Source organism: Hylobates moloch, unplaced genomic scaffold (genome assembly GCF_009828535.3).
Source record: "Hylobates moloch isolate HMO894 unplaced genomic scaffold, HMol_V3 SCAFFOLD_15, whole genome shotgun sequence".
NCBI lineage: Eukaryota > Metazoa > Chordata > Mammalia > Primates > Hylobatidae > Hylobates > Hylobates moloch.
The window spans coordinates 4,550,839-4,574,164 of NW_026652290.1; the positions used below are offsets into that span (position 1 = coordinate 4,550,839).

A 23,326-nucleotide genomic window follows, 5' to 3' on the forward strand; every position below is an offset into this window, starting at 1 on the left:
CCCACATACCGTTCCCCTCCTTTCCCCCATTGTGAGGACAGTGCACTGTATTCACTTTCAACCTCCAAGGTCTGTGTTGAGAGAGTGAGTTGTGTGGTCCAGCTTTCCCCAAGCCCGTATTGCCATCATGAAGGATTTCCTGACTCAGCTGAATCTAACTCAACAAAGCAAAGGACCAACTAAGCTGCAGATTTTCTCTCTGCTGGTCTTAGCCTGCATTATTTACACCTGTTTTCAGCTGGATGGGACCAAACTGGGGCCTTGACTTCCGGGGTTTCCACGTGATCCCCAAAGGGGTGACACCCATTCGTTCACTCAGGTATTTGCTTGTGCACCTACTGTGCGCCAGGTGCCAGGTCCAGGAATTGAAGCCCAGGAACAACTCTTGCAGTGAGCTTCCCGGGTTTTTGTTTTCTGAACGGTGGGAAGACAAGTCAGCAAATAGCCATGCACGTCTGCACACGTGTGGCTGGTGTCTGCAGGAGGACCGAGAAGATGGTGAGCTCTGCCCTGGATGGTGACAGGAAAGGGCATCCCTATGCTGCTGTTTGTCCTGGCACAGGTGGCAGGCTGCCAGTGGGACCAGGAAGGGAAGGGGAGGATGCACAGCCCGGAGGGAACGGAACGGGCACCGCAGGTGCACTCTGCGATGTGGGGAAGGAAGCACAGGCTGGTTCCAGGATGTCAGAGAAGCCCTGCAGCCTAGGGCACTGCCCATTCCACGTGACCCAGTGAGTCAAAGCCTCCCAGAAAGACATTTAGTCACTCAAAGCCAGTGCAGGTCTCAGCTTTGTCCGGGGAGGAACTTTCACTCTAGAAAACACGAACTCATTTCCCTTTGAGGAAGTTGTTTCTCCAGGATATCATTTCCAGCCACCATCCAGGATGCTGGGCAGGTGCTGCAGTGCCCAAAGCACGGCTGCCCAAGAAGCTTGTCCCTTAGAAACCCCGTGTGACCTCGGAGGCGCCCGCCTGCCTCCCTGAGAGTGGAATCCTGTTGGTCCCAGGCTCACTGGGCAGGTGCTGGGGAAGCCTGGGTGACCGTGCGAAGCCCCTCACAGGCCTGGGAGTTGTGCTTAGGGAGGAGACCTCACAGCTCTTCGGCTGCCTCCCAATCACGGCCACATCTCACAAACGATAGCACTGTCCACGAAAAATGAAAAGGTGCCTGGTTCTAACCCATGGCCCCAACCTTGCAAGAGCCCTTAGAATTTGGGGTTTTGACTTGAACAGTGGCTTTGAGTCTACCAGGGGGGATTAGCTTCCTAATGCCCTGAGTTACTGAATTAACCTGTTGGACAGGGAAACTCAGTGAGGTTCATTTTCTGTGGGGTGATGTTTGTCAAATGCTGTGAAATCAGTTGTAGCATAGGTGACGCTCAGCTGCTCCAACAGTGACTCAGCCACAGCTCCAGCTGCTTCCCCAGCCCTTTGGTGGAGGTGGCAGATGGTGTCATCAGCCTGGAGCAGAGGGCTCTGCCCGCTGGCATCACAAGGGCCAGGCCTGCTGGTCCTCCAGCCGCTGGTTCCAGGTAGTTACAAATGGGTTTAAAAGAAGAGAGGCATGGCTGGGTGCGGTGGCTCATGCCTGTGATCCCAGCACTTTGGGAGGCCAAGGTGGGTGATCATTTGAGGTTAGGAGTTCAAGATCAGCCTGACCAACATGGTGAAACCCAGCCTCCACTAAAAATGCAAAAAAATTAGCCGGGCCTGGTGGTAGGCACCTGTAGTCCCAGCTACTCAGGAGGCTGAGGCAGGAGAATTGCTTGAACCCAGGAGGCAGAGGTTGCAATGAGTCAAGATCATGCCACTGCACTCCAGCCTGGGCAACAGAACGAGACTACGTCTAAAAAAAAAAATCAATCAATAAATAATAAAAATAAGAGAGGCATGGTGCGGTGGCTCACACCTGTAATCCCAGCACTTTGGGAAGCTGAGGTGGGAGTATTGCTTGAGGCCAGGAGTTTGAGACCTGCCTGGGTAACAAAGCAAGACCCTGCCTCTACCAAAATAATAATTTAAAAAATTACCCGGGAATGGTGTGACATGCCTGTGGTCCTGGCTACTCTGGAGGCTGAGGTGGGAGGAACACTCGCACCTAGGAATTTGAGGCTGCAGTGAGTCGTGATCACACCACTGCACCACTCTAGCCCGGGCGGCAGAGCAAGACCTCATCTCTGGAAAAAAAAAAAAAAAAAAAGAAGAGGCTTGGATGCCACATTTTTTTTGTCACTTATAACTGGAATTTCGTCCATCAAAAGCCCATTCTGCACTGATTTCAGTGATAGGGGTCTGATGCTGGCTTGGAAGAGAGCCTGACAGCCTAGAGACAGGCTTGGAGTTCCAAGTTGATGAAAGAACGATGAATAATGAAAAATAATGGGTTGTTCTAAAGCAGTGCCTTTTCATACTGGGCTAGGTTATAATTTGGGTCCATTTCAAGGGGAATATACTAGCAGAATTCATCAAAGCAGCCCCTCGAAGACTGGTGCCTGCTGCCTAGGGGACAATTTAATCAGTGGTTCCAGCTGCACATCTAGGGCTGGAAACACTGAACCCAGGCTTTCTCATGCAGATGGGGTATGGATTGCTAATGTGGCTGTCTCCTAGTGCTGCAGCATGAGTGAAACATGTGCCCATTCTACAGAGATGCGGCTCTATGATGCTGAAACCTCCTTCTTCTTTTTTTTTTTCTTTTGAGACGGAGTCTGGCTGTGTTGCCCAGGCTGGAGTGCAGTGGCACTATCTTGGCTCACTGCAACCTCCGCCTCCTGGGTTCATGCAATTCTCCTTCCTCAGCCTCCTGAGTAGCTGGGACTACAGGTGTGTGCCACCACGCCCGGCTAATTTTTGCATTTTTAGTAGAGACAGGGTTTCACCGTGTTAGCCAGGATGGTCTCAATCTCCTGACCTCATGATCTGCCTGCCTTGGCCTCCCAAAGTGCTGGGATTACAGACGTGAGCCACTGCGCCCGGCTGAAACCTCCTTCTAGATAACAGTGGCGTTAAGCTATTTTTTTTTTTTTTTTTGAGATGGAGTCTTGCTCTGTTGCCCAGGCTGGAGTGCAGTGGTGTGATCTCAGCTCACTGCAACCTCTGCCTCCCGGGTTCAAGTGATTCTTCTGCCTCAGCTCCTGAGTAGCTGGGATAACAGGCATGAGCCACCATGCCTGGCTAGTTTTCGTATTTTTAGTAGAGACAGGGTTTCACCATGTTGGCCAGGCTGGTCTAGAACTCCTGACCTCAAGTGATCCGACTACCTCAGCCTCCCAAAGTGCTGAGATTACAGGCGTGAGCCACTGCGTCTGGCCTTTTTTTGTTTTTTAAGACGGGGTCTCGCTCTGTTGATCATAGCCACAGCTCACTGCAACCTCAACCTCCTGCCTGGGTTCAAGCAATCCTCCCACCTTGGCCTTCCAAGTAGCTGAGACCACAGGCACGAGCCACCACGTCTGGCCCTACGTAAGCTTTATGTGGGTGCAATAACAGATCTCAAACCAGCTCTCAGCTCAAGAGAAGGGGAAGCTGGGTACAGTGGCTCACGCCTATAATCCCAGCACTTTGGGAAGCCAAGGCAGGAGGATCACTTGAACCCTGGAGTTCGAGACCAGCCTGGGCAACATAGGGAGACCCTGTCTCTAACGAAATAAATCGATAAAAGAGAAAGAGAGAGAGGGAGAAGGGGAAGTCATCGGGAGGACACACGTGGAGCACGCAGCCCAAATGGGGTTCCTCTGTTCTCCCCGCACAGTCACTTCGTACCTTTCACATGCACAAAGGTGTTGATCCAAGCAAAGCAATATTGATTCTTGTTATATTGCTTTATTGTGGGGTCAGTGTCAGAGTACCACGAGTTTTCATCATGCGCCGTTCTTTCCCCAGCTGTAGTGAGTTTAGGGAGGGAAAGAGGCCCCACCCCCTATCCCTATCGCCTCTGCCTTCATGGCGGCTGCTACTCTGAGCACTGCTGAGTTCTTTCACCTTCCAGATCTAACATGCTAGCCCCACCCCTAGAGAACACGGCTGCTGGATGCCACGCGGCTCCCAGAGAGGGGCTGTGGTCAGGGAAGATGAAGCACCATGTCACTGTCCTCTGGCACACAAGCTCCAAGGGGGCTGGAAAACCCCAGAGCCGCCCATGTGCGGCAACACAGTCTGGTGCTGCAGGTGTGAGGACGGCTACAAAATACCTGAGCCATTCTGTCACTCTGTCTGAACTCCGTTTGAAATATTGTTTCAATAACTGCTAGGCTGGTTTTTCCTTCCTGACTATATTCCTCAAACCAACAAGAGCCTAGCAGAGGAAAGCATGGCCAAAACACCCCAAGAGGAGAGCCTTGGCTTCACCTCCACGGGCCACCATCCGGGGGGATGTCCTCAGACCTCTGACCCCCTCTCTGCAGGCTCTGCCCAGCCCTGTGTGGCAACCCAGAGGAAGCCTCCCCTTCGTTTAAGATTTAACCCCAGACCTTAGGCGATGGCTGCCCAGCCTGTCCCTTCCACCTGCGTGGCTGCCCACGCGGGGGTTGCTCATGGGGCTAGTCCTGGGTGGGTGGGGGGGGGCCTCTCGGCGGCTCCTCTGCCTCCCACCCCCACTGGCACCCCACACCTGTCCTAGAAGGTTCTTTCTGCCTGTTTTCTCCGTGAGTGGCTGGACAGGCAGAGGCCGGCCTTGCTGGAGGGGGCATTTGTAATTATGAGCGAATCCAAAACAAGGTTTTTTCCTTCCGCAGCCCCCCGCCCAGCCGCGGGGCTCAGCCACTGCATTTCACCGGATGCCGTCTGGTTGGTCCTCAGGACCTATACAGACCAGGACCCCAGGGCCAGCCCGTGCCAGGCTCCTATGCTTCCAGGAGAGCGGGTGGGTGGTCCTGCTGCCTGACCGGCCATCCTCCTGGGGTCGGTCTCTGGCGGACCCTCCCTCCTCCTCTCAAGCCCTGCACAGCCCGGCCAGGCAGGTGCATCCCGTTTGGCTGTTGAAGAGCCGGGGGTTCAGGGAGATTAAGGAACGTGCCCAAGGACCCGGGGCCAGCCCGTGGGGACGCTGGGATTGGAGCCCAGGTCCCAGGTTCGCCGCGCGGCTCCCGACTTCCTCTCCTTTCCCCCAGGGGCGAGCTCGGCGACCGCAGAGAGGTGGGGTCGATCGCCCTGCGACCCCAGGGGGCCCGCGAGGCCAGTGCGCGGGCAGGAGCGGGGACGTGCTCAGAAGAGCCGCGCGCCGCCGCGCCCCCCCGTCCCCTGGCTCCCGGCTCCCGGCTCCGCGCGCACCCCGCCGCCCCCGGGGCCCCGACCCGTCCCCACCCGCCAGCGTCCCCCATGGCCTGGCTGGGCGCGCTGCTCCTGGCGGCCGCCCTGGGTGCGCTGCTCAGCTTCGCGCTCCTGGCCGCCGCGGTCGCCAGCGACTACTGGTACATCCTGGAGGTGGCGGACGCCGGCAATGGCAGCGCCTGGCCCGGGCGCGCAGAGCTGCTCTCCTCGCACTCGGGGCTCTGGCGCATCTGCGAAGGTAACCGGCCACCCAGCCGGCCCTCCTCCCTCCGCGACCTCTTCCCTCCAACACCCCCCTAACCCCGCCCTGCCCGTGTTGCCCCGCCAGACCCCCTCCCAGGACCCCTCCCTTGCATCCCGCTCTGCCCCAGGGTGTCTCTCAGCTCCCTCCCCATCACCCTCCGTCTCCCCCAAAAACTGACAGCCCAGGGGCTACAGGAGGGAAGGTGCCCTGTTCGGGGCCCCTCACAGCCGGAGGAGGGGGCTGTGGGGCAAGAGTGGGGGAGGGAAGCCTCGAGGTGTGTAGCTGGGGGGCCTCATCCAAGTCACCAGGGGTTGTTTCTTAATCACGCTCCCCGGGGTTTGGGCCTGGCAGCCCCTTGTCCCCCTCCCTGTCAGGCACTGTCCGAGCTGCTCATCCCACACCTCCTGATGCGGTGGGGGCAGGGGTTCCAAATGTGTACAGAGGCTTCAGAGTCCGGGGAGAGAGAAGGGGATCCCAGCAGGCTGGAGGGTCCACAGGGCCCCCTCCATTCCCCCCAGCTCCCTCCTCAGGAGCTGGGGCCAGCCTGGGGAGCTTCCCCTGCACAGGGCGAGGGCTGGCACAGCAGGGATGTGTGTGTGAGTGAGCATGTGTGTGCATCTGAATGTGTGTGCATGCGCTGAACATGAACATGTGCGAGCACCTGGCTGTGTATGTCAATGTGAATGTGTGACTGTGAGTGTGTGTAGTTGTGTGTGCATGTGAATATGAGTGTGTGTGAGCATGTCAGTGTGCATGTGTGTGCATGTGAGAGTGCGTGTGCATGTATATGAGTGAGTGCATGCATGGGTGGTGCGCGTGTGCTGGTCTTCCTCAGTGCAACTGGGGAGGAGTTAGGAGCCGTGTGTTCATCCATCCAACAGACTGTGCCTAACTGTGCTCCAAAGACCTCCTGACATGCACCTGTGTGCACGTGTGCACAGGCATGTGCCTATGCAGGTGGCTCTGCACGCGTGTGAGAACCAGAGAGTATGTATGCCCGCATGACACAAGTCAGGAAGATTCTGGAGCGAGGCTTCCCAGGAGCCTGTTTTGCACACACCTTTTTCCTTTCAGGCAAAGCCTGAGTTCCACACACAAACGCATTACAAGGACCCCTGCCTGAGGGACTCTGAAGGGGCCTCCATGGAGCGTTTGAAATTTTAAACACGCATCTGTGCAGGCATAACTTGCACGTGAAAATAAACAAGGCGAAAGGTCTCGGGCCTTTCATCCCACTTGGAGTCCCAGCCCCGAGTTTCAGCAGGAGAGAGAAGCTGGCAGGGCCCTGTGGTGCACGGGGGTCCCTGGGCTTGGGGTGAGGCTGCTGGGTGCACCACGGCGTCCAGGCCCCAGGCTTTGAGGCCTCTGTTTCCCAGGGCAGAACGGCTGCATCCCGCTGGTGGACCCTTTCGCCAGTGAAAGCCTGGACGTCTCCACTTCGGTGCAGCACCTCATCTGTGAGTCCTGGGTGTGGCCACCTCCCCATCCTTTCCAAATATTCAGGCAAGGCCCATCCCAGCCATTCCCATCCCCATCCTGCGGCACTGCTTCCATCGCCCCTGTGTTTCCAAGAGGACGTTTCCACGCAGACCTGTCCCGGTGCTGTGCTGCTGTCCCTAACCACAGGTGCCCGGCTCCCAGCCTGTCCTGTTTTCCCGTCTCAGTTTCCCTCTCAGTGGCTAAGGCTCATCCCTTTGTTGTTGGGGAAGCCGGGCAGCTCCGAGCGTGGCTGGATCCTGCGGGCTCTGCAGACTCCTGGCTCCCCGTTTAGGACTCGATTCTTCCAGATGGCCTGCTGTCTACCTGGCTGGCACCTTCCACCTGGCGGGTTGGGGGACATGTGAGGCCTGGGGCTGGGGGCTGGGAGGGTTCTGGGGACACCTCCCTCCCCTGGCCTTAGGAAGCCCCTGCCAGAGTGAGAGGGGGCCACTGGGAGGGTCCAGTGGTTTTCACAGAGATGGGTGTCAGCCGCCTTTCCTGAGAAGATGAAGCACCATGTCACTGTCCTCTGGCAGACAAGCGCTGAAGGGCCCACCTGGACCAGAATTCTCACCCGAGGCCCCTTTCCTGCAGTGCTGCACCGCGCAGTCATGGTGGTCCTGCCTCTGAGCCTGGTCCTTCTCGTGTGCGGCTGGATCTGCGGCCTGCTCAGCTCCCTGGCCCAGAGCGTGCCTCTGCTGCTCTTCACGGGCTGCTACTTCCTGCTGGGGGGTGAGTCTGGGGCCCTGGGGGAGTGGCTCCAAAGATGGGACCCGGGCCACAGGTCCTGGGAGTGGGGTGCTGCCTCTCCTGTTGCCCTCGTCCCCTGCTCCCTTCTGGGCGGGTGCTGAGCCTGGCGATGGAGCCATGGCAGGCGGCTCCCTGTGGTTCCAGAAGGTACCCATGTGTATTTGTTCTCACATTGCTGTAAAGAAATGCCTGAGACTGAGTAATTTATAAGGAAAAGAGGTTTAGGCCAGGCACAGTGGCTCATGCCTGTAATCCCAGCACTTTGGGAGGCTGAGGTGGGTGTATCATCTGAGGTCAGGAGTTCAAGACCAGCCTGACCAACACGGTGAAACCCCTTCTTTACTAAAAACACGAAAATTAGCTAGGCTTTTAAAGAAAAGAGGTTTAATTGGCCCACGGTTCTGCATGCTGTAGAGGAAGCATGATGCTTGGCTTCTGGGGAGGCCTCAGGAAAATGACAATCACAGGCGGAAGGCCAAGGCAGGGAGCCAGTATTTCACATGGCTGGGATAGGAGGAAGAGAGTAGGGAGGTGTTACACACATTTTTTTTTTTTTGAGATGGAATTTCGCTCTTGTTGCCCAGGCTGGAGTGCAATCGCATGATCTTGGCTCATTGCAACCTCCACATCCTGGGTTCAAGCAATTCTCCTGCCTCAGCCTCCTGAGTAGCTGGGATTACAGGCATGCGCCACCACACCCAGCTAATTTTGTATTTTTGGTAGAGATGGGGTCTCTCCATGTTGGTGAGGCTGGTCTCGAACTCCTGACCTCAGGTAATCCACCTGCCTCAGCCTCCCTAAGTGCTGGGATTATAGACGTGAGCCACCGTGCCCAGCTGGGTGCTACATACTTTTTTTTTTTTTTTTTTTTTGAGCGGAGTCTTGCTCTGTCTCCCAGGCTAGAGTGCAGTGGCATGATCTTGGCTCACTGCAAGCTCTGCCTCCCGGGTTCACGCCATTTTCCTGCCTCAGCCTCCTGAATAGCTGGGACTACAGGCGCCTGCCACCACGCCCGGCTAATTTTTTTGTATTTTTAGTAGAGATAGGGTTTCACCATGTTAGCCAGGATGGTCTCAATCTTCTGACCTTGTGATCCACCTGCCTCGGCCTCCCAAAGTGCTGGGATTACAGGCGTGAGCCACCGCGCCCGGCCCTGGGTGCTACATACTTTTAAACAACCAGATCTCAGAACTCACTCAGTATCCAGAGAACAGCACCAAGGCAAATGGTGCTAACCCATTCATGAGAAGCCACCGCCATGATCCAGTCATCTCCCACCAGGCCCCACCTCCAACACTGGGGATTACCATTCCATATGCGATTCGGGCTAGGACACCAAACCATAGCACCGTGATAGGAGCAGGGCTTCTGGTTGTGGGTCAGAGCCTGGGACAGGGAGGAGCACCAGGATCCAAGCTTCTTGGTGTGGGGGGCATGAGGGCCTCCAGGGCAACCCCAGGACCTGCTCTGCTGAGTCAGATCATGCGGGGGGCCCTGGGGCCAGCCCCTCACCACACCCTTCTCGTTCCCACACTGTCCTGGTGGGAGTAGCAAGGGCTCAGGGGTTTGGCACAGACGAGGCAGGGCCAGGCACGAAGGCAGGTGCGACGGGGCACCCGAGGCCTCAGCTCTGACCCCAGCACAGGCTGAGACTGTAACTGGTAGCCACCCATCCGCCGACGGGGCTCCAGCTCCGACTGCATGCCGAGTGCTGGCCACGTGCTCCTCTGAAGGCCCCCCAGTCCCAGCTGCAGGGGAGAAATCTGAGGCCTGGAGAGGGCCGAGGGCCTGGGCTCCCCTTCACCCCCGCTGGTGCTGTCTCCTCAGTTTCCACCGACTGCCCAGCACTGGCTGTTGCCGAAGGTGGACTGGGGGCTCCTGACAGTCTGTCCTCTGCCACCCCGTCAACCAAGGCTAGGCCTGAGCCAGGCCTGGTGTCTCAGGCCAGCTCCACTGTCAAGGCTGTGGACACAAGGAGCAGACCATCCAGGGCTGGGGGCACCCTCCCTGTTTCTCTGGGAGGCCTCTGTCACTGAGGACGCCCGACTGGGTGCAGTGATTGGGGAAACCAGCAGCCTTGGTATTGGTCACAGGCCACATGAGAACAACATTGAAGTCAAGGTCTCCTCTAGACAATGAAATCAGGAAGAATCCAAATGACCCGACCCTGCAGCCCATCTGTGAGTGTTCAGAATCCAATTAAGGGGACCTTTGGGAGCCAGCGACCGAAGTAATTGGGTTGGGATTGTAACCGGAAGAACTTACAGGGACACGGACCCTCTGCATTGTGCCTGGAAGCAAAGGCACCAGCTAGGGGGTGGAGGGGCTGGAGGTAGCTGGTGGATGGGTGGGGGTTCCACTGTGACTCCAGCCTCCCCAAGCAGAGGGGGCCTCCATCCTAGTATGAGGGTCAGCTGTGGGCTGAAGCACAGAGGGCTCTCAGGATGTCACACCAAAGGCACCTGCCTAGTGTCAGCTAGGCCCTCATCCCTCACTAGCACTGCAAGGAGGGGGAGGGAGAGGGAGATGGAGGGCCCCAGATGGATTGGGTGCCCTTCCCTGAGACAGGATCATGGGGGGCCTGGGGTACTGACGGGGCCCGCGGTGACAGAGTCCTTTAGAGTTTCCCAGCTTGAGGCTGCAGGTGCCAGCCGCGGAGGCCTCCTTTAGGAGGTGGGAGGCTGAGAAGGAGGTCTGCCAGAAGCTGAGCCCAGGCCCCATCACCAGGGAGTTGGGAGGCGCTTCAGGTCCCAGTGTGGGAGCTTACTCTTCACCTTCATTTTGGGAGAAAGGCCGTGTCCTCGGCCAGGCTACAGGAGTCAGCTGGTATTTGGAGAGGGCTCAGCTGGTGGGGCGGCCTGCCAGGAAGTGGGGCCTTGGGCTGCAGCTGCGGCCAGTGCTGCAGGCAGAGACAGGCACCTCCTGCTGCACAGTCAGCACCCCCTGCTTCTCCCAGGGCCCAATTCATTCAATTTGGCTTCACATTCTTCCCCAAATTAAATCCATAATTTCTGTTGCTACGCTGCCCAGCCGGGCAGGCATCCATGTGTCCTCCCTCCTCCAGCCTCCCCATGCCTTCTTCTCCCCACTCTCTTTCCCAAGTTTGATTCCCAGGAGGAATCGCAGAAGACCAGGCTGGGTTGTGCCCCTTCACTGGGCACCAGTGAGATCCAGACCTGGCCCTGAACGGCAGCTTGAGTCAGTTGCCTTCTTTTGGCTGGGCAGTGCCCAGAGGCGACCCTGTGCACCCAGGAAGTGCCTGTGGGGAAATCAGGGCCACCTGCCCCCTGGCTAACATTCCTTACAGTCGGCACCAAGGACAGGCTTTCTCATCAGCCTGAAGCTGTGGGAAGGGGGTGGCACTCGGGGCTGGTTCCTCCAAGCCCAGTGGACAGTAAAATGCCCTGGAGGCATGGGCCGAGTCCCCTACCCAGCTCTTTTCTGGACCCTGAACTGCCGGATGAAGCCTGGTGCCCACCACCCTGTGCAAAGCCCGGCTTCATTCCTTTGACAACAGCTTTGACCATGTGGAGAGTGGGAGGGAGGAGCGAGGAAGGCCCAGGGCAGGCATCCTCCCCTGGGGAAGGGCCGGAAACTCAGAGCTGGGAGGACGGGGGGCTCTGGAAGGGGAGTCAGAGGGAGGGGGATGTTAGCCCCAGAGGTAGGGAGGGCAAAGGTGTGAGGAAGAGGAGGCGGGGGTGGAGGGCACAGACTCATACTGATCAGAGCACTGGGCAACCTGCTGCCAGCAGAGGCCATGGCTGTGTGTGTGTGTGTGTGTGTGTGTGTGTGTGTGTGTGTAAATGTGTGCGAATGTGTTCGTGTAGGTGTGTGTGTGCATGTGTGTGCTGGGGGCCATGGAGGGTACAGGGTGTGTGGGGGGCAGTTATGTGAGTGGGAACCATGTTGAGGGGCAGGTGGCACTGTTTGCAGGAGGCTTTGTGGGATGAGGTCTCTGGGGTTGGAGGACTGAATTGGAGGCTCTGAAAGCTCCACTCCCCCAAATGCAGTTGACTACCTTTAGTCCTGTCCGACCCCAAGCAGGAGGTGGTATCTGGGAGAGGGGGCCAGGTTGACAGCCAGGCAGGGCTAACCAGGACAGGAAGGGTGGTGTGCTGCCTGCAGCTCTGCCTGAATGCCAGCGGGGCCGGGGATGCTGAGGCCATGTCTGCAGGACCATCTGGGCCTGGGCCGGCCGGAGCAGACACTGAGCAGCTGCCCTCCCCATCTCTCCCCCAGGTGTCCTGACACTGGCGGGGGTCAGCATCTACATCAGCTACTCACACCTGGCCTTCGCGGAGACGGCGCGGCAATATGGCCCGCAGCACGTGCAGGGCGTCCGCGTCAGCTTCGGCTGGTCCATGGCCCTGGCCTGGGGCTCCTGTGCCTTGGAGGCATTCAGCGGGGCCCTCCTGCTCTCAGCTGCCTGGACCCTCAGCCTGAGCCCCCCACTCTGTGGTCATCTGAGTCCCCAGCAGGTGGGAGGGAGGTGAGTGGGGGCTGGGTTTCCCTTTGCACCTCCCGGGACTGGGAGGTCAGGGCCAGGGCCCGGGCCCCTTGAGAGTCTGGGAATCCCTTCTCTGGGCCTGGCTGGGGTCCTGACCAGGAAGGGGCCAGGGGGTGACAAGGGGTGGGGGGCAGAGCCAAGAATCCAGCTCCTCAAGTTTCTCCGTAGATATTTGGGGAGGCTCCCCTGCCCCGGCAGGCTCCTTAGGGACTAACTGGTTCAACTGCCTCTTAGAGATGAGAAGAGCCAGTCCAGAAAGAGGAAGTAAGTGGCCCAGGTGACACAGGCTGAGTGGCAGAGTTGGGTGGGGGCGCCTCTCAAGGGTGTGGCCTGAACTCGCCCCTTCCCCAGCAGGCTAGTGAGCCTCTTCTGCCCCCATTCCTAAGGACCTGGGAGAAAAGTAGGTGTCTGTTAAATGCCGCGGGGCTGGGCTCCATGCTGCTCTCCAGTCCTGCAATGGCCCTACTCAATGGCTACCCTTTATCCATTTTACAGAGGGGGAGTCTGAGGCCCAGAGTGGCAGAGGGACCCACCCAGATCACCTGGCCTCTGTTCTGTCCACTCTCCCCGGAGGGCAGGCTTGGTGGAGAAGAGGCTGAGGAGAGGGCCCGAGAGCCCCCTCCGATGTGCAGGTGTGGGGGGCAAGGAGCTGAGCGACCCAGATATGCCCCTCCGCCCCCTCCCTTGTTTTCAAGCCTGCTAGGTACTTTCCACTGAGCGCTTCCGGGGAGAGCAGGCACCCAGATCTCTGTCCTTGTCCTGGCACAGGCTGCTGCTGCTTCCGGCCCCCGACCCTTCCTCTCTGCAGCAACCTGGGGGAGGGATGCCATTGTGAGTGCCCTGGTGGGCACACTGAGCTGGTAGAGATGGAAGTCCCAGAAGGGTGGGGTGGGGGTGTCATGCCATGGTGGAGGAGTTTGGGGCCACTCCTTGCCTGCCTCAAAGGGGGCCTGGCTGAGAGGGCTTCTTGACCACAGGGGCCAGGGCTGCCTAGGGTGGCGCAGGGCTGGGCCTGGAGTTTGAGATGCAGGCTTGTTAAACAGAGGGCAGAACCCCAGGTTGGGAGGGGCTCAGCTTGCAGGCCCAGGCCCAGGCCCACAGGCCCACTGCCGGTCCCAGGGAGAGACAGGTGAGAAGAGGGATAGCCAGCACACACTTGAGTCCCCTTGGGCCACAAAGCCTGGGGCATGCCCACCGTTATGCAGATGGACAGTTGAGGCGGCTGCAGGAGAAGTGTTCCCAGGGCCTGTGCAATACGTGGAAGCACTAAACGGCCTCGTTTGGGGTTTGGGGGCCCTTCCCGAGTCTTGAGAGGTGTGCTGGGGAAGGTGGCAGCCTCTTGTAGCTTGACCTTCCTCCACCCTGCCCCACCCCTAGGTCTCTTTATTGATTCAAAGGTTAAGGAAGCTCCTGGGGGCTCCAGGGGGTGGCACAGTTTTGTTGGGGCCCAGTAAGGACAAATCTGGGGGGTGAGCGGGGCCTCCTCTTCCTCCTGGTGTTTGAACGTTTACCATCCCATGTGGGACCATTGTGCCCATTTGTCCTTACATAAATCACTTGTGCTGTGTGCAGTATAAGCCTTTTTTCTTACAATTTTTCAAAATAGGTAACACATGCCCCTCTGTCATAAACAGTACAAAGGTGAGCAAACACTGTCACCAGCTGTGCGCGTCTGTCTGTGCATTCAGAGGTGTTCTGAGAGCATGTGTGCACGTGTGTGTGTCCACTGTGAAGTCATCTGCAGACACACAAGCCTACTTCTTATTCCCAGGTCAGCACAGGGAGTGGGGAGGGGGGCCTGGGTCTCCGTGTTGGAAACAGGGGCTGGCTTTGTGGACACGTCCTCTCAGCTTGGGAGGAAAGGTGTGGGGGACTCTTCCTCTCCTCCTCCTGGCCCCCAGTTTCTGCTGAGGAGGCTTCTCCTCGGGGTTTGCTGGGAAGCCAGGGGTGTGAGCCTAACTTCAGGCCTCTCACGGCAGATGGGCTTGGGCTCTGGGGATAGGACACTGAGGAAGACACACCGGGGAGGGACTGCTGGGACCACCAGAGTTCCCGGAGAGTGTGTGTGGTGGGGAGGGTGTGCTGCTTGCCCCTTCCCTTCCAGAACAGACCTGCCCACCTTGCCTCCACGTGTTCTGGGGGGTGTGGAACTTAGCCAGGCCAGGTAACTTCTTCACTCTCTCATTGGCCAGCCACATCCCTCACCCTCTGATTGGCCAACCCTCACCCTCTGGTTGGCTAGTGGACTCCCTCATGCTCTGATTGGCCAGTCAACTCCTTCACTCTGATTGGCCAGCCACATCCCTCACTCTCTGATTGGCTAGTTGACTCCACTCTGGCCCGTTGATGCCCCACATTCTCTGATTGGCCGCTGAGTGTTCCTCACCCTCTGAATGGCCAGTTAACTCCCTCACTCTCTGGCTAGTCTCCACAGTGATTGGCCCAAGGGGTCTGTCTGTGTTCATGGTTCTCTGAGTGTCAGGCTTTGCGGCTGTGATTAAGAGGCGGATGAGTGCCTCCCAGGGAAGAGACAGTGCATGGTTCAAGGTCACCCAGAATAGACAACATGACATCAGGCTCAAATGGTGCTACGTTGTTTACAGCAAGAGGAGAGAGCCGGTGCACCAAATCCGCTTGCAATGGTGCTTCCCACGGTTGGATCCACTGGTCCAAGTGGGCCTCTCTCTTAGATTTTTCTTAGAACTTTTCAAAATAGGTAACACATGCCCGTGTGTCACAAACAGCACAAAGGTGAGTAAACACTGTCACAGCGGTGCGCATGTCTGTCCATCCAGAGGTGTTCTGTGCATGTGTGTGGGCAAGCGTGTGTGCGTGCCAGAAACTAGCCCTGGCTCAGAGGCCCGTCCGCCAGCATCAAAGGCTCTTGCTCCACTCGCCACAGCAAAGCCCTTTCTCCAGGGATAGCCCAGCTCCGCCAGGTCCTGGGCCCACTGGCATCCCACTCTGGCATGTTTATCTGCACCACCTGGTAGGTGCCCCTGCCAGGGGCCTGACCTCTGTGAGGACAGGGGCCTCTCATCAGCTCAGGCCCTATGCCCAACCGGCATTTATAAATGCAGTAGGCAGCCCGCAAGAGAGCCCCCGTCTGTCCTCATCTTCTGGTGCTCACCCCTCTGTAGGCCTTACCACACTGAGTCACAGCTGACTTGGGTGTCAAGTAGGAGGTACCAGCGTGTGAGGAGGTCATAAGAAGACAGCTTCTGCCTCGGTCTCAGGCTGCTCACCCTAGGGGAAGCAAGTCATCAGACACTCAGGAAGCCCAGAGGAGGTGCTCACATGGACAGGACTGAGGCCTCCACCAAGAGCAGCAGCAGCGTGTCAGCTGTGTGGGCATACCACCTGCGAGAGGATTATTCAGATAATGCAGTTCTCACTGATGTCCTAACTGCAACCTCGTGAGAAACTCCAAGCCAGAACTTTCCAGCTGTAAGCCACTCCCACATTCCGCCTCGCCCCCTTTTCTTTGAGATAGGGTCTCACTCTGTCACCTAGGCTGGAGAGCAGCGGCTCCGTCTCGGCTCACTGAGGCATGGCCCTCCTGGGCTCAAGTGATCCTCCCACCTCAGCCTCTCAAGTAGCTGGGACCACAGGTGTGAGCCACCAGGCTTGGTTACTTTTTGTTTCGTTTTGGTTTTGGTTTTTTTTGAGACGGAGTTTTTGCTCTGTCGCCCAGTCTGGAGTGCAGTGGTGCGATCTTGGCTCACTACAACCTCTGCCTCCCAAGTTCAAGCGATTCTCCTGCCTCAGCCTCCCAAGTAGCTGGGATTACAGGTGCGTGCTACCATGCCTGGCTGATTTTTGTATTTTTAGTAGAGATGGGGTTTTACCACGTTGGCCAGGCTGATCTCCAACTCCTGACCTCAGGTGATACCCCCCGCCTCGGCCTCCTAAAGTGCTGGGATTACAGATGTGAGCCACCACACCCGGCCACCTGACTACTTTTTGTTTTCGTAGAGACAGAGTTTCACCATGTTGGCCAGGCTGGTCTCAAACTTCTGGGCTCAAGCAGTCCACCTGCCCCGGCCTTCCAAAGTGCTAGGATTGACTACAGGTGTGCGTGAGCCACCACACCCGGCTCACTCTCCATTTCCTAACCCACAGTGCTATGGGAAATAATGATAGTTATTTTATGATATTTAATGATAGTTGCTTTAAGGCACTATGTTTTGGGGTCATTTGTTATGCAGCAATGGATAGCCAACATAATGTACTTTTGCTGCTGCTTGCCCCAGACAGGGCAGTAAGGGAGACATAGAATTACAGGGGCTTAGAGTTACTGGCTTTTTTCTTTTCTTTTTTTTTTTTTTCTTTGAGACGGAGTCTCGCTCTTGTTGCCCAGGCTGGAGTGCAATGGCATGATCTCAGCTCACCGCAACCTCCGCCTCCCGGGTTCAAGCGATTCTCCTGCCTCAGCCTCCTGAGTAGCTGGGATTACAGGCACCTGCCACCATGCCCTGCTCATTTTTGTGCTTTTAGTACAGACGGGGTTTCTCCCTGTTGGCCAGGCTGGTCTCGAACTCCTAACCTCAGGTGATCCACCTGCCTCGGCCTCCCAAAGTGCTGGGATTACAGGCATGAGAGTTGCTGGCTTTCTTTTGAATCTCTGAGTTACCACCTTCTCAAGCACAGGAGAGCAGTTCTGGGGCCCTGGGAACTCCTGTATACTGGATCTTCCACAGTATGGATCTGGATTCTTCTAAGAGATGGAGGGACAGAGGGAGACTCCCCTTTGCCTGTCATGTGGACTCTTCTCCCCTTACACTCACTGCAGTCCAAGATTTCCACCATCCCCTCCCTGCCTCCCTCCCTTCCTTCCTTTTCTTTCTTTCATTTCTTTCTTGAGACGGAGTTTCACTCTGTTCTCTGGTGCCCAGGCTGGAGTGCAATGGTGTGATCTCAGCTCACTGCAACCTCCGCCTCCTGGGTTCAAGTGCTTCTCCTGCCTCAGCCTCCCGAGTAGCTGGGATTACAGGTATGTGCCACCATGCCCGGCTAATTTTGTATTTTTAGTAGAGATGGGGTTTCTCCATGTTGGTCAGGCTGGTCTTGAACTCCTGATCTCAGGCGATCCAACCACCTCAGCCTCCCTAAGTGCTGGGATTATAGGCATGACCCACCACGCCCAGCCCATGCTGTGGTTTCTCATAGCTCTTCCTCTAGTCCAGGCCCTCTCCTGAGCTCTGTGCTTATATTCCTGGCAGCTTCTTAACCACCTCTTCTTGGGGTCTCAAAGTGAACACTCTTAAGCTAAAGTCTCTACCATTCTAAAACCAATCCTCCTTCTGGGATTCCTAATAAGGGCTTTCTAAAGCACTGATGTGACTGTATACCTCTCCTCTTTAATACACACACACACACAGATTTATATACATATATACATATCTAGAATGAAATAGACAAAAATATTAATAGTTATTCTTGGATGATAAAAATATAGGTAAGTTTTATTTTCTTCTTTTTTTTTTTTTTTTGAGATGGAGTCTCACTCTCTTGCCCAGGCTGAAGTGCAGTAGCGGGATCTCAGCTCACTGCAACCTCTGCCTCCTGGGTTCAAGCATTTTTTCTGCTTCAGCCCCCCGGAGTAGCTGGGATTACAGGCACACGCCACCAGGCCTGGATACTTTTTTGTATTTTTAGTAGAGATGGGGTTTGCTATATTAGCCAGGCTGGTCTCAAACTCCTGACCTCAGGTGATCCATCTGCCTCAGCCTGCCAAAGTGCTGGCATGTGCCACTGTGCCCAGCCTCTTTATTCTTTTTAATATTATCACAAGTTATTTATTTATTTATTTATTTATTTTTTTGAGATGGAGTTTCACTCTTGTTGCCCAGGCTGGAGTGCAATGGCGCAATCTCAGCTCACTGCAACCTCTGCCTCCCGGTTTCAAGTGATTCTCCTGCCTCAGCCTCCCGAGTAGCTGGGATTACAGGCATGCGCCATCATGCCTGGCTAATTTTGTATTTTTAGTAGAGACAGGGTTTCTCCATGTTGGTCAGGCTGGTCTTGAACTCCTGACCTCAGGTGATCTGCCTCCTCGGCCTCCCAAAGTGCTGGGATTACAGGCGTGAGCCACCGTGCCTAGCCATTATCACTAGTTACTTATACTTCCTTTCTCTTGTTCTTGATCAGTCTCATTAGAGGTTTATCAATTTTATTACTCTTTTCAAAGAACCATCTTTTGTTTATCTGGATATTTTCTCTTGATTTACCTCCCTCTTCACTAATTCTCTCTCCAGCTGTGTCTCATCTACTATTAAACCTATCTAACTGAGTTCTTAAGTTATTGTATTTTTCAGTTCTAGAATTTCCATATGACCTTCTTATAGTTTCAAGATTCCTGCCAAATTTTTTTTATCTTGCCTTATAATTCCTTGAATATTTTATTTTTTATTTTTTTGAGATGGGGTCTCTCTGTGTCACCCAGGCTGGAATGCAGTGGCACAATCTTAGCTCACTGCAACCTCCACCTCCTGGGAGGTTCAAGCAATCCTCCCACCTCAGTCTCCCATGTAGCTGGGTCAACAGGTGCCATACCTGGCTAATTTTTGTACTTTTAAGTAGAAACAGGGTTTTGCCATGTTGCCTAGGCTGGTTTCAAACTCCTGGGTTCAAGCAATCTGCCTGCCTCGAACTCCCAAAATGCTGGGATTACAAGCATGAGCCACCACACTCAGCCTAGAATATTTAATTTAATTAATTAATTTATTTGTTTATTTATTTTGAGACGGAGTCTCACTGTCACCCAAGCCGGAGTGCAGTGGCGCAATCTTGGCTAACTGCAACCTCTGCCTCCTAGGTTCAAGCGATTCTCCTGCCTCAGCCTCCAGAGTAGCTGGGATTACAGGTGTGTGCCACCATGCCCAGCTAATTTTTGTATTTTTAGTAGAGATGGAGTTTCACCATCTTGGCTAGGCTGGTCTCGAACTCCTGATTTCAAGTGATCCACCCGCCTCAGCCTCCCAAAGTGCTGGGATTACAGGCATGAGCCACCACACTCAAGCTATTTATTTATTTTTTTAGAGATGGGTCTCGCTGTGTCACCCAGGCTGGAGTGCAGTGGCATGATCACAGTTCACTGCAGCCTTGAACTCCTGGGCTCAAGTGATCCTCCCACATCAGCCTCCTGGGTAGCTGGGACTACAGGCACAAGCCACTTTGTTATCTGGGTCACCTAAGGGTGTTTTTTTTTTTTTTTTTGGAGACAGAGTCTTGCTCTGTCACACAGGCTGGAGTGCAATGGTGTGATCTTGGCTCACTGCAACCTCCACCTCCTGGGTTCAAATGATTCACTTGCTTCAGCCTCCCAAATAGCTGGGATTACAGGCCCGCACCACCATGCCCAGCTATTTTTTTTTTTTTGATTTTTAGTAAAGATGGTGTTTCACCATGTTGGCCAGGCTGGTCTCGAACTCCTGACCTCAAGTGATCTGCCCGCCTCTGCCTCCCAAAGTGCTGGGATTAGAGGCATGAGCCACCATGCCTGGCCTCTTTTGTCCATTTTTTTCTCATTTTCAATCACATCTTGTCCCATTCTATGCCTGGCTATTTCTGATTGAGTGGGGGCATCCCATGTGAATAACTGTAGAGGAAATTGGAGGCTCTGGGAGACGTCGCCTTCCTCCAGAGAAGACCGATCTTTAACTTCTGGCAGGCCTCTAGGCCAGAGGCACCCGCCACCCCAGATTGCCGTAATCAGGGATTACAGTGCTTCACAGCTGGCTTCACTTCTCATGATGGTCAGTCTACTTCCAATTGCCCTTACTCCTAGTGGGTGGCCCTTCAGGGACCCAACCCAAAGCTTGAGGGTTTGTTTGTTTGTTTGTTTTTTGAGACAGAGTCTTGCTTGAGGGACTCTTAACCAGGGTCTTTCAGCAGGCCTTGAACTTCAGCTTCTGCCCTCAGCCCTGCGTGCCTGTGAAAAGTTCTGCTCAGTTCCTCAGCTCCCGAGCAGATGCATAGAGGAAAAGTGTCCCAAATGCCAGGCTCACCTCTCTAGGTTCCCGCTTCTCCCAGATCTTGACCTCACAATTCATGACTGCCTCGAAGGCTCTTCACTACTATCAGATTGTTTGTTTGTTTATTTGTTGAGACAGGGTCTCCCTCTGTCACCCAGGCTGGAATGCAGTGGTGTGATCTCGGCTCACTGCAGACTCCACCTCCTGGACTTAAATGATCCTCCTACCCCAGGCTCCTGCGTAGCTGGGACCACAGATGCACACCCCACCATGCCTGGCTTCAGCGTAGCTGGGACCACAGATGCACACCCCACCATGCCTGGCTTCAGCGTAGCTGGGACCACAGATGCACACCCCACCATGCCTGGCTTCAGCGTAGCTGGGACCACAGCTGCACACCCCACCATGCCTGGCTTCATTTTTTTTTTTTGACTGAGTCTGCCTGAACTACCCTAAGAGTTGCTAAAAGTGAGATTTACTCCCAAATCATCTACAATACAGACATATTATTTTGTTAAGCAGAGTAATTTCTTTTCTCTTTTTTTTTTGAGACGGAGTCTCACTCTGTCACCCAGGCTGGAGTGCAGTGGCGCAATCTCGGCTCACTGCAACCTCCACCTCCCCAGTTCAAGCGATTCTCTCACCTCTGCCTCCCGAGTAGCTGGGACTACAGGCACGCACCACCACACCTGGCTAATTTTTGTATTTTTAGTAGAGATGGGGTTTCACCATGTTGGCCAGGCTGGTCTCGAACTCCTGACCTCAAGTGATCCGCCTGCCTCAGCCTCCCAAAGTGCTGGGATTACAGGTGTGAGCCGCCATGCCCGGCCCTGAGTAATTTATTTCCTAAAAAGGAAAATACGTATTAGAGGACCACAAGATAAAGTGGAACTCCTTCACCACGGCAGTTAAAGCCCTCGCCATCAAGCTCCCGTGTCCCTTTCTGCTTCCTTCTCACGGTTCCCTTCCTGAACTCAGGAAGCTGTCACTGGCCACGTGGCCCTGAACAAAGGGCTCCTCTGTGACCTAGAGCGAAGGCCTGCCCTGCTGCCTCCCGAGCTCTGGTGACGGGGGCTGGAAGGGTGTCCTTCCTGTCCCTGCACCCTGTCCCAGACACTGGAGGAACTCAGTGTGTGCTGACAAGCATGGGGGAGGTCCTAACCCTGAGTGTTGTGGGGGTGAAGGGGACCAAAGAGCCACGAGCAGGTAACGCCTCCTCTGCTGCCTGCTTGCTGGGAACCCCTCCACTCCCTGCTTCCATCCCAGCCCAGGCACAGGCTCCCAGTCACTCCGTCCTCAGGGCTCCAACGGCCTCAGCACCAGTTCAGTGTCCTGTGCCGAGATGTGTCGAGGTGCCACACGGTAAGCATGGACTGCTGTGTCCATAGGAACAGCGGCATCCACGCCACGTGGCCACCTGGTCAGCACTCACGGCCCTCAACCCAGCCGTGCTCACCATCACCATGTTCGTCTCCACGAAGGTGGGATCAACTGAGCAGACGGACAACACCAGCTCCTGGAGTCCTGGGCCAGGTCCTGAGGTGAGCGGAGACGACCCCAGGCCCTGACCCTGACCCCATTGCCCAGCAAGGTCACCCGGGAGGCAGGGGGCGGTCCAGTCGCAGTGGGGGAAGGCAGAGCCCTGTGTCCGGACTTGGTCTTTGCAGTCGCACAGACTGGGCTCTGCTGCGTTTAGCTGTGTGATCTCAGACAAGCCTATTGACCTCTCTGGGCCTCTATTTCCTCATTGTGAAGTAGGGACGTCATGGGGTTGTTGGAGGACTCAGTGAACAGTTGAAAGACCCGGGTTAGAGGCTCTGCCGGACTCTGTAGAGCGTCACAATCCTGGCCGTCCACCAAAGGCTTCCCCAGGCCGGACTCTGCACTGAGTAGGGTCTGCTGAAGCAGCTGGTGCCCTGGGTCCCGCCCTAGTGACTCACTGGCCACCCCAAGTCCCAGGATCCAGAAGCCTGCAGGCCTGCTGGAGGACCCCCGACAGCACAGCTCAGGCCAAGTCAGAGGAAGCACAGGGAATCGAGGGTGGGGCGTCCTGTCCAGGCACCTTTGGTGATTCTCTGGACGTTCCCGTGGTCTTGTCACAGTGCCTGCTTTGTGTGAACCAGTCCCACCAGGGCCACCGCAGCTAGCATCCCCACCTGGTGCACGCTTCCACCCAGGGCTTTTTGGAGGTGCCAGGCTTCTTCAATGAAGTCCTTGGGCCTCCCAGCCAGGGACCCCACTGGGGCGCCCAGGCCCTGGGAGGTGGAGAGGAGAGACTCCTGCCAGCTTACCTCCCTGTCCTTGGGCTGGGGTGGGGACAGATGCGTCGCCCTGTCTGCAGAGGTGTCAAAGGGGAACCTGGGGCCAGCTGCCAGGGATGGAGCTCAGGAATCCAACCCTGCCTCCTGCTGGGGCACCCCACCCCACCTGTCTGTGGGAGGCCAGCCCAGGGCTTTCCCACCTTGGAGAGGCAGAAAGACACAGAGTCACAGTGCTCCACAATGTGGGTGGGTGGGACATGCAGGGCCAGCGCCACGTTCATCAGCTGGGCCCCGTCCAGGTGGACCCGGGCCCCATAGGTCTGGGCCAGAAGGTGCACCTGGGGACGAGGTGCGGGCAGAGTCAGAGGGGCCAGGCCTGAGGGAGGCATAGAGGGAGGAGGGGCCTGGGCTTAGCTGCCTGAGGAATCAGGAGGGATCAGGAGACCTGGCTGGTGACTGGCTCTGGTGATCTGGGACTCGAGCAGTCAGGCTGTGCTGCCTAAGCCTCCATGCTGGGCTCTGAGAGGGGCTGGGGGTGCACATTTAATCCAGCTTTGTCACACACTGACCATGGGCCAAATGACCGTGGGCCAAGGGTAAATGTGTGTCACCTCATTTAGGCTGCACAACAACTCCAGGGAGACGCCACTGCTCCCATTTCACAGGCAAGGAACGCAAGGCTTGGAGAGTTAGGCTGCTGCCTAACTAGCATCTGGTGAACAGCAGAGCTCAGACACTGTGGCCTCTTCACCTCGCACGTGGGTGGCAAGGACCAGGTGGAGGGCCCTCACACAAGCTTGTTCCTACAGCCTCATGGGGCGCACGTTTCCAGACCAGGGCA

The 23,326-nt window shown here is 56.1% G+C and overlaps 1 protein-coding gene across 1 annotated transcript; it reads left to right on the top strand.

Annotated features, from left to right (window-relative positions):
• Positions 1–5,316: 5,316 nt before the first annotated feature.
• Positions 5,317–21,292, top strand: TMEM235 (transmembrane protein 235). Its single transcript, XM_058428782.1, has 11 exons — positions 5,317–5,506; positions 6,889–6,969; positions 7,055–7,138; positions 7,586–7,723; positions 9,382–9,492; positions 9,832–9,921; positions 11,981–12,230; positions 13,017–13,079; positions 15,151–15,237; positions 15,389–15,443; positions 21,203–21,292. Exons 1-11 carry the CDS (start codon positions 5,317–5,319, stop codon positions 21,290–21,292), a joined length of 1,239 nt encoding a protein of 412 aa, XP_058284765.1.
• Positions 21,293–23,326: the final 2,034 nt, after the last annotated feature.

What these genes read in the sequence shown, in the direction of transcription:
- TMEM235 (XM_058428782.1), top strand. Translation starts at nt 5,317, where the DNA reads ATGGCCTGGCTGGGCGCGCTGCTCCTGGCGGCCGCCCTGGGTGCGCTG. An exon ending in TTCGGTGCAGCACCTCATCT is followed by an intron (nt 6,970 to 7,054) that starts GTGAGTCCTGGG and finishes CCCATCCTGCGG; the next exon opens with CACTGCTTCCATCGCCCCTG. An exon ending in GCTGCTGTCCCTAACCACAG is followed by an intron (nt 7,139 to 7,585) that starts GTGCCCGGCTCC and finishes CCTTTCCTGCAG; the next exon opens with TGCTGCACCGCGCAGTCATG.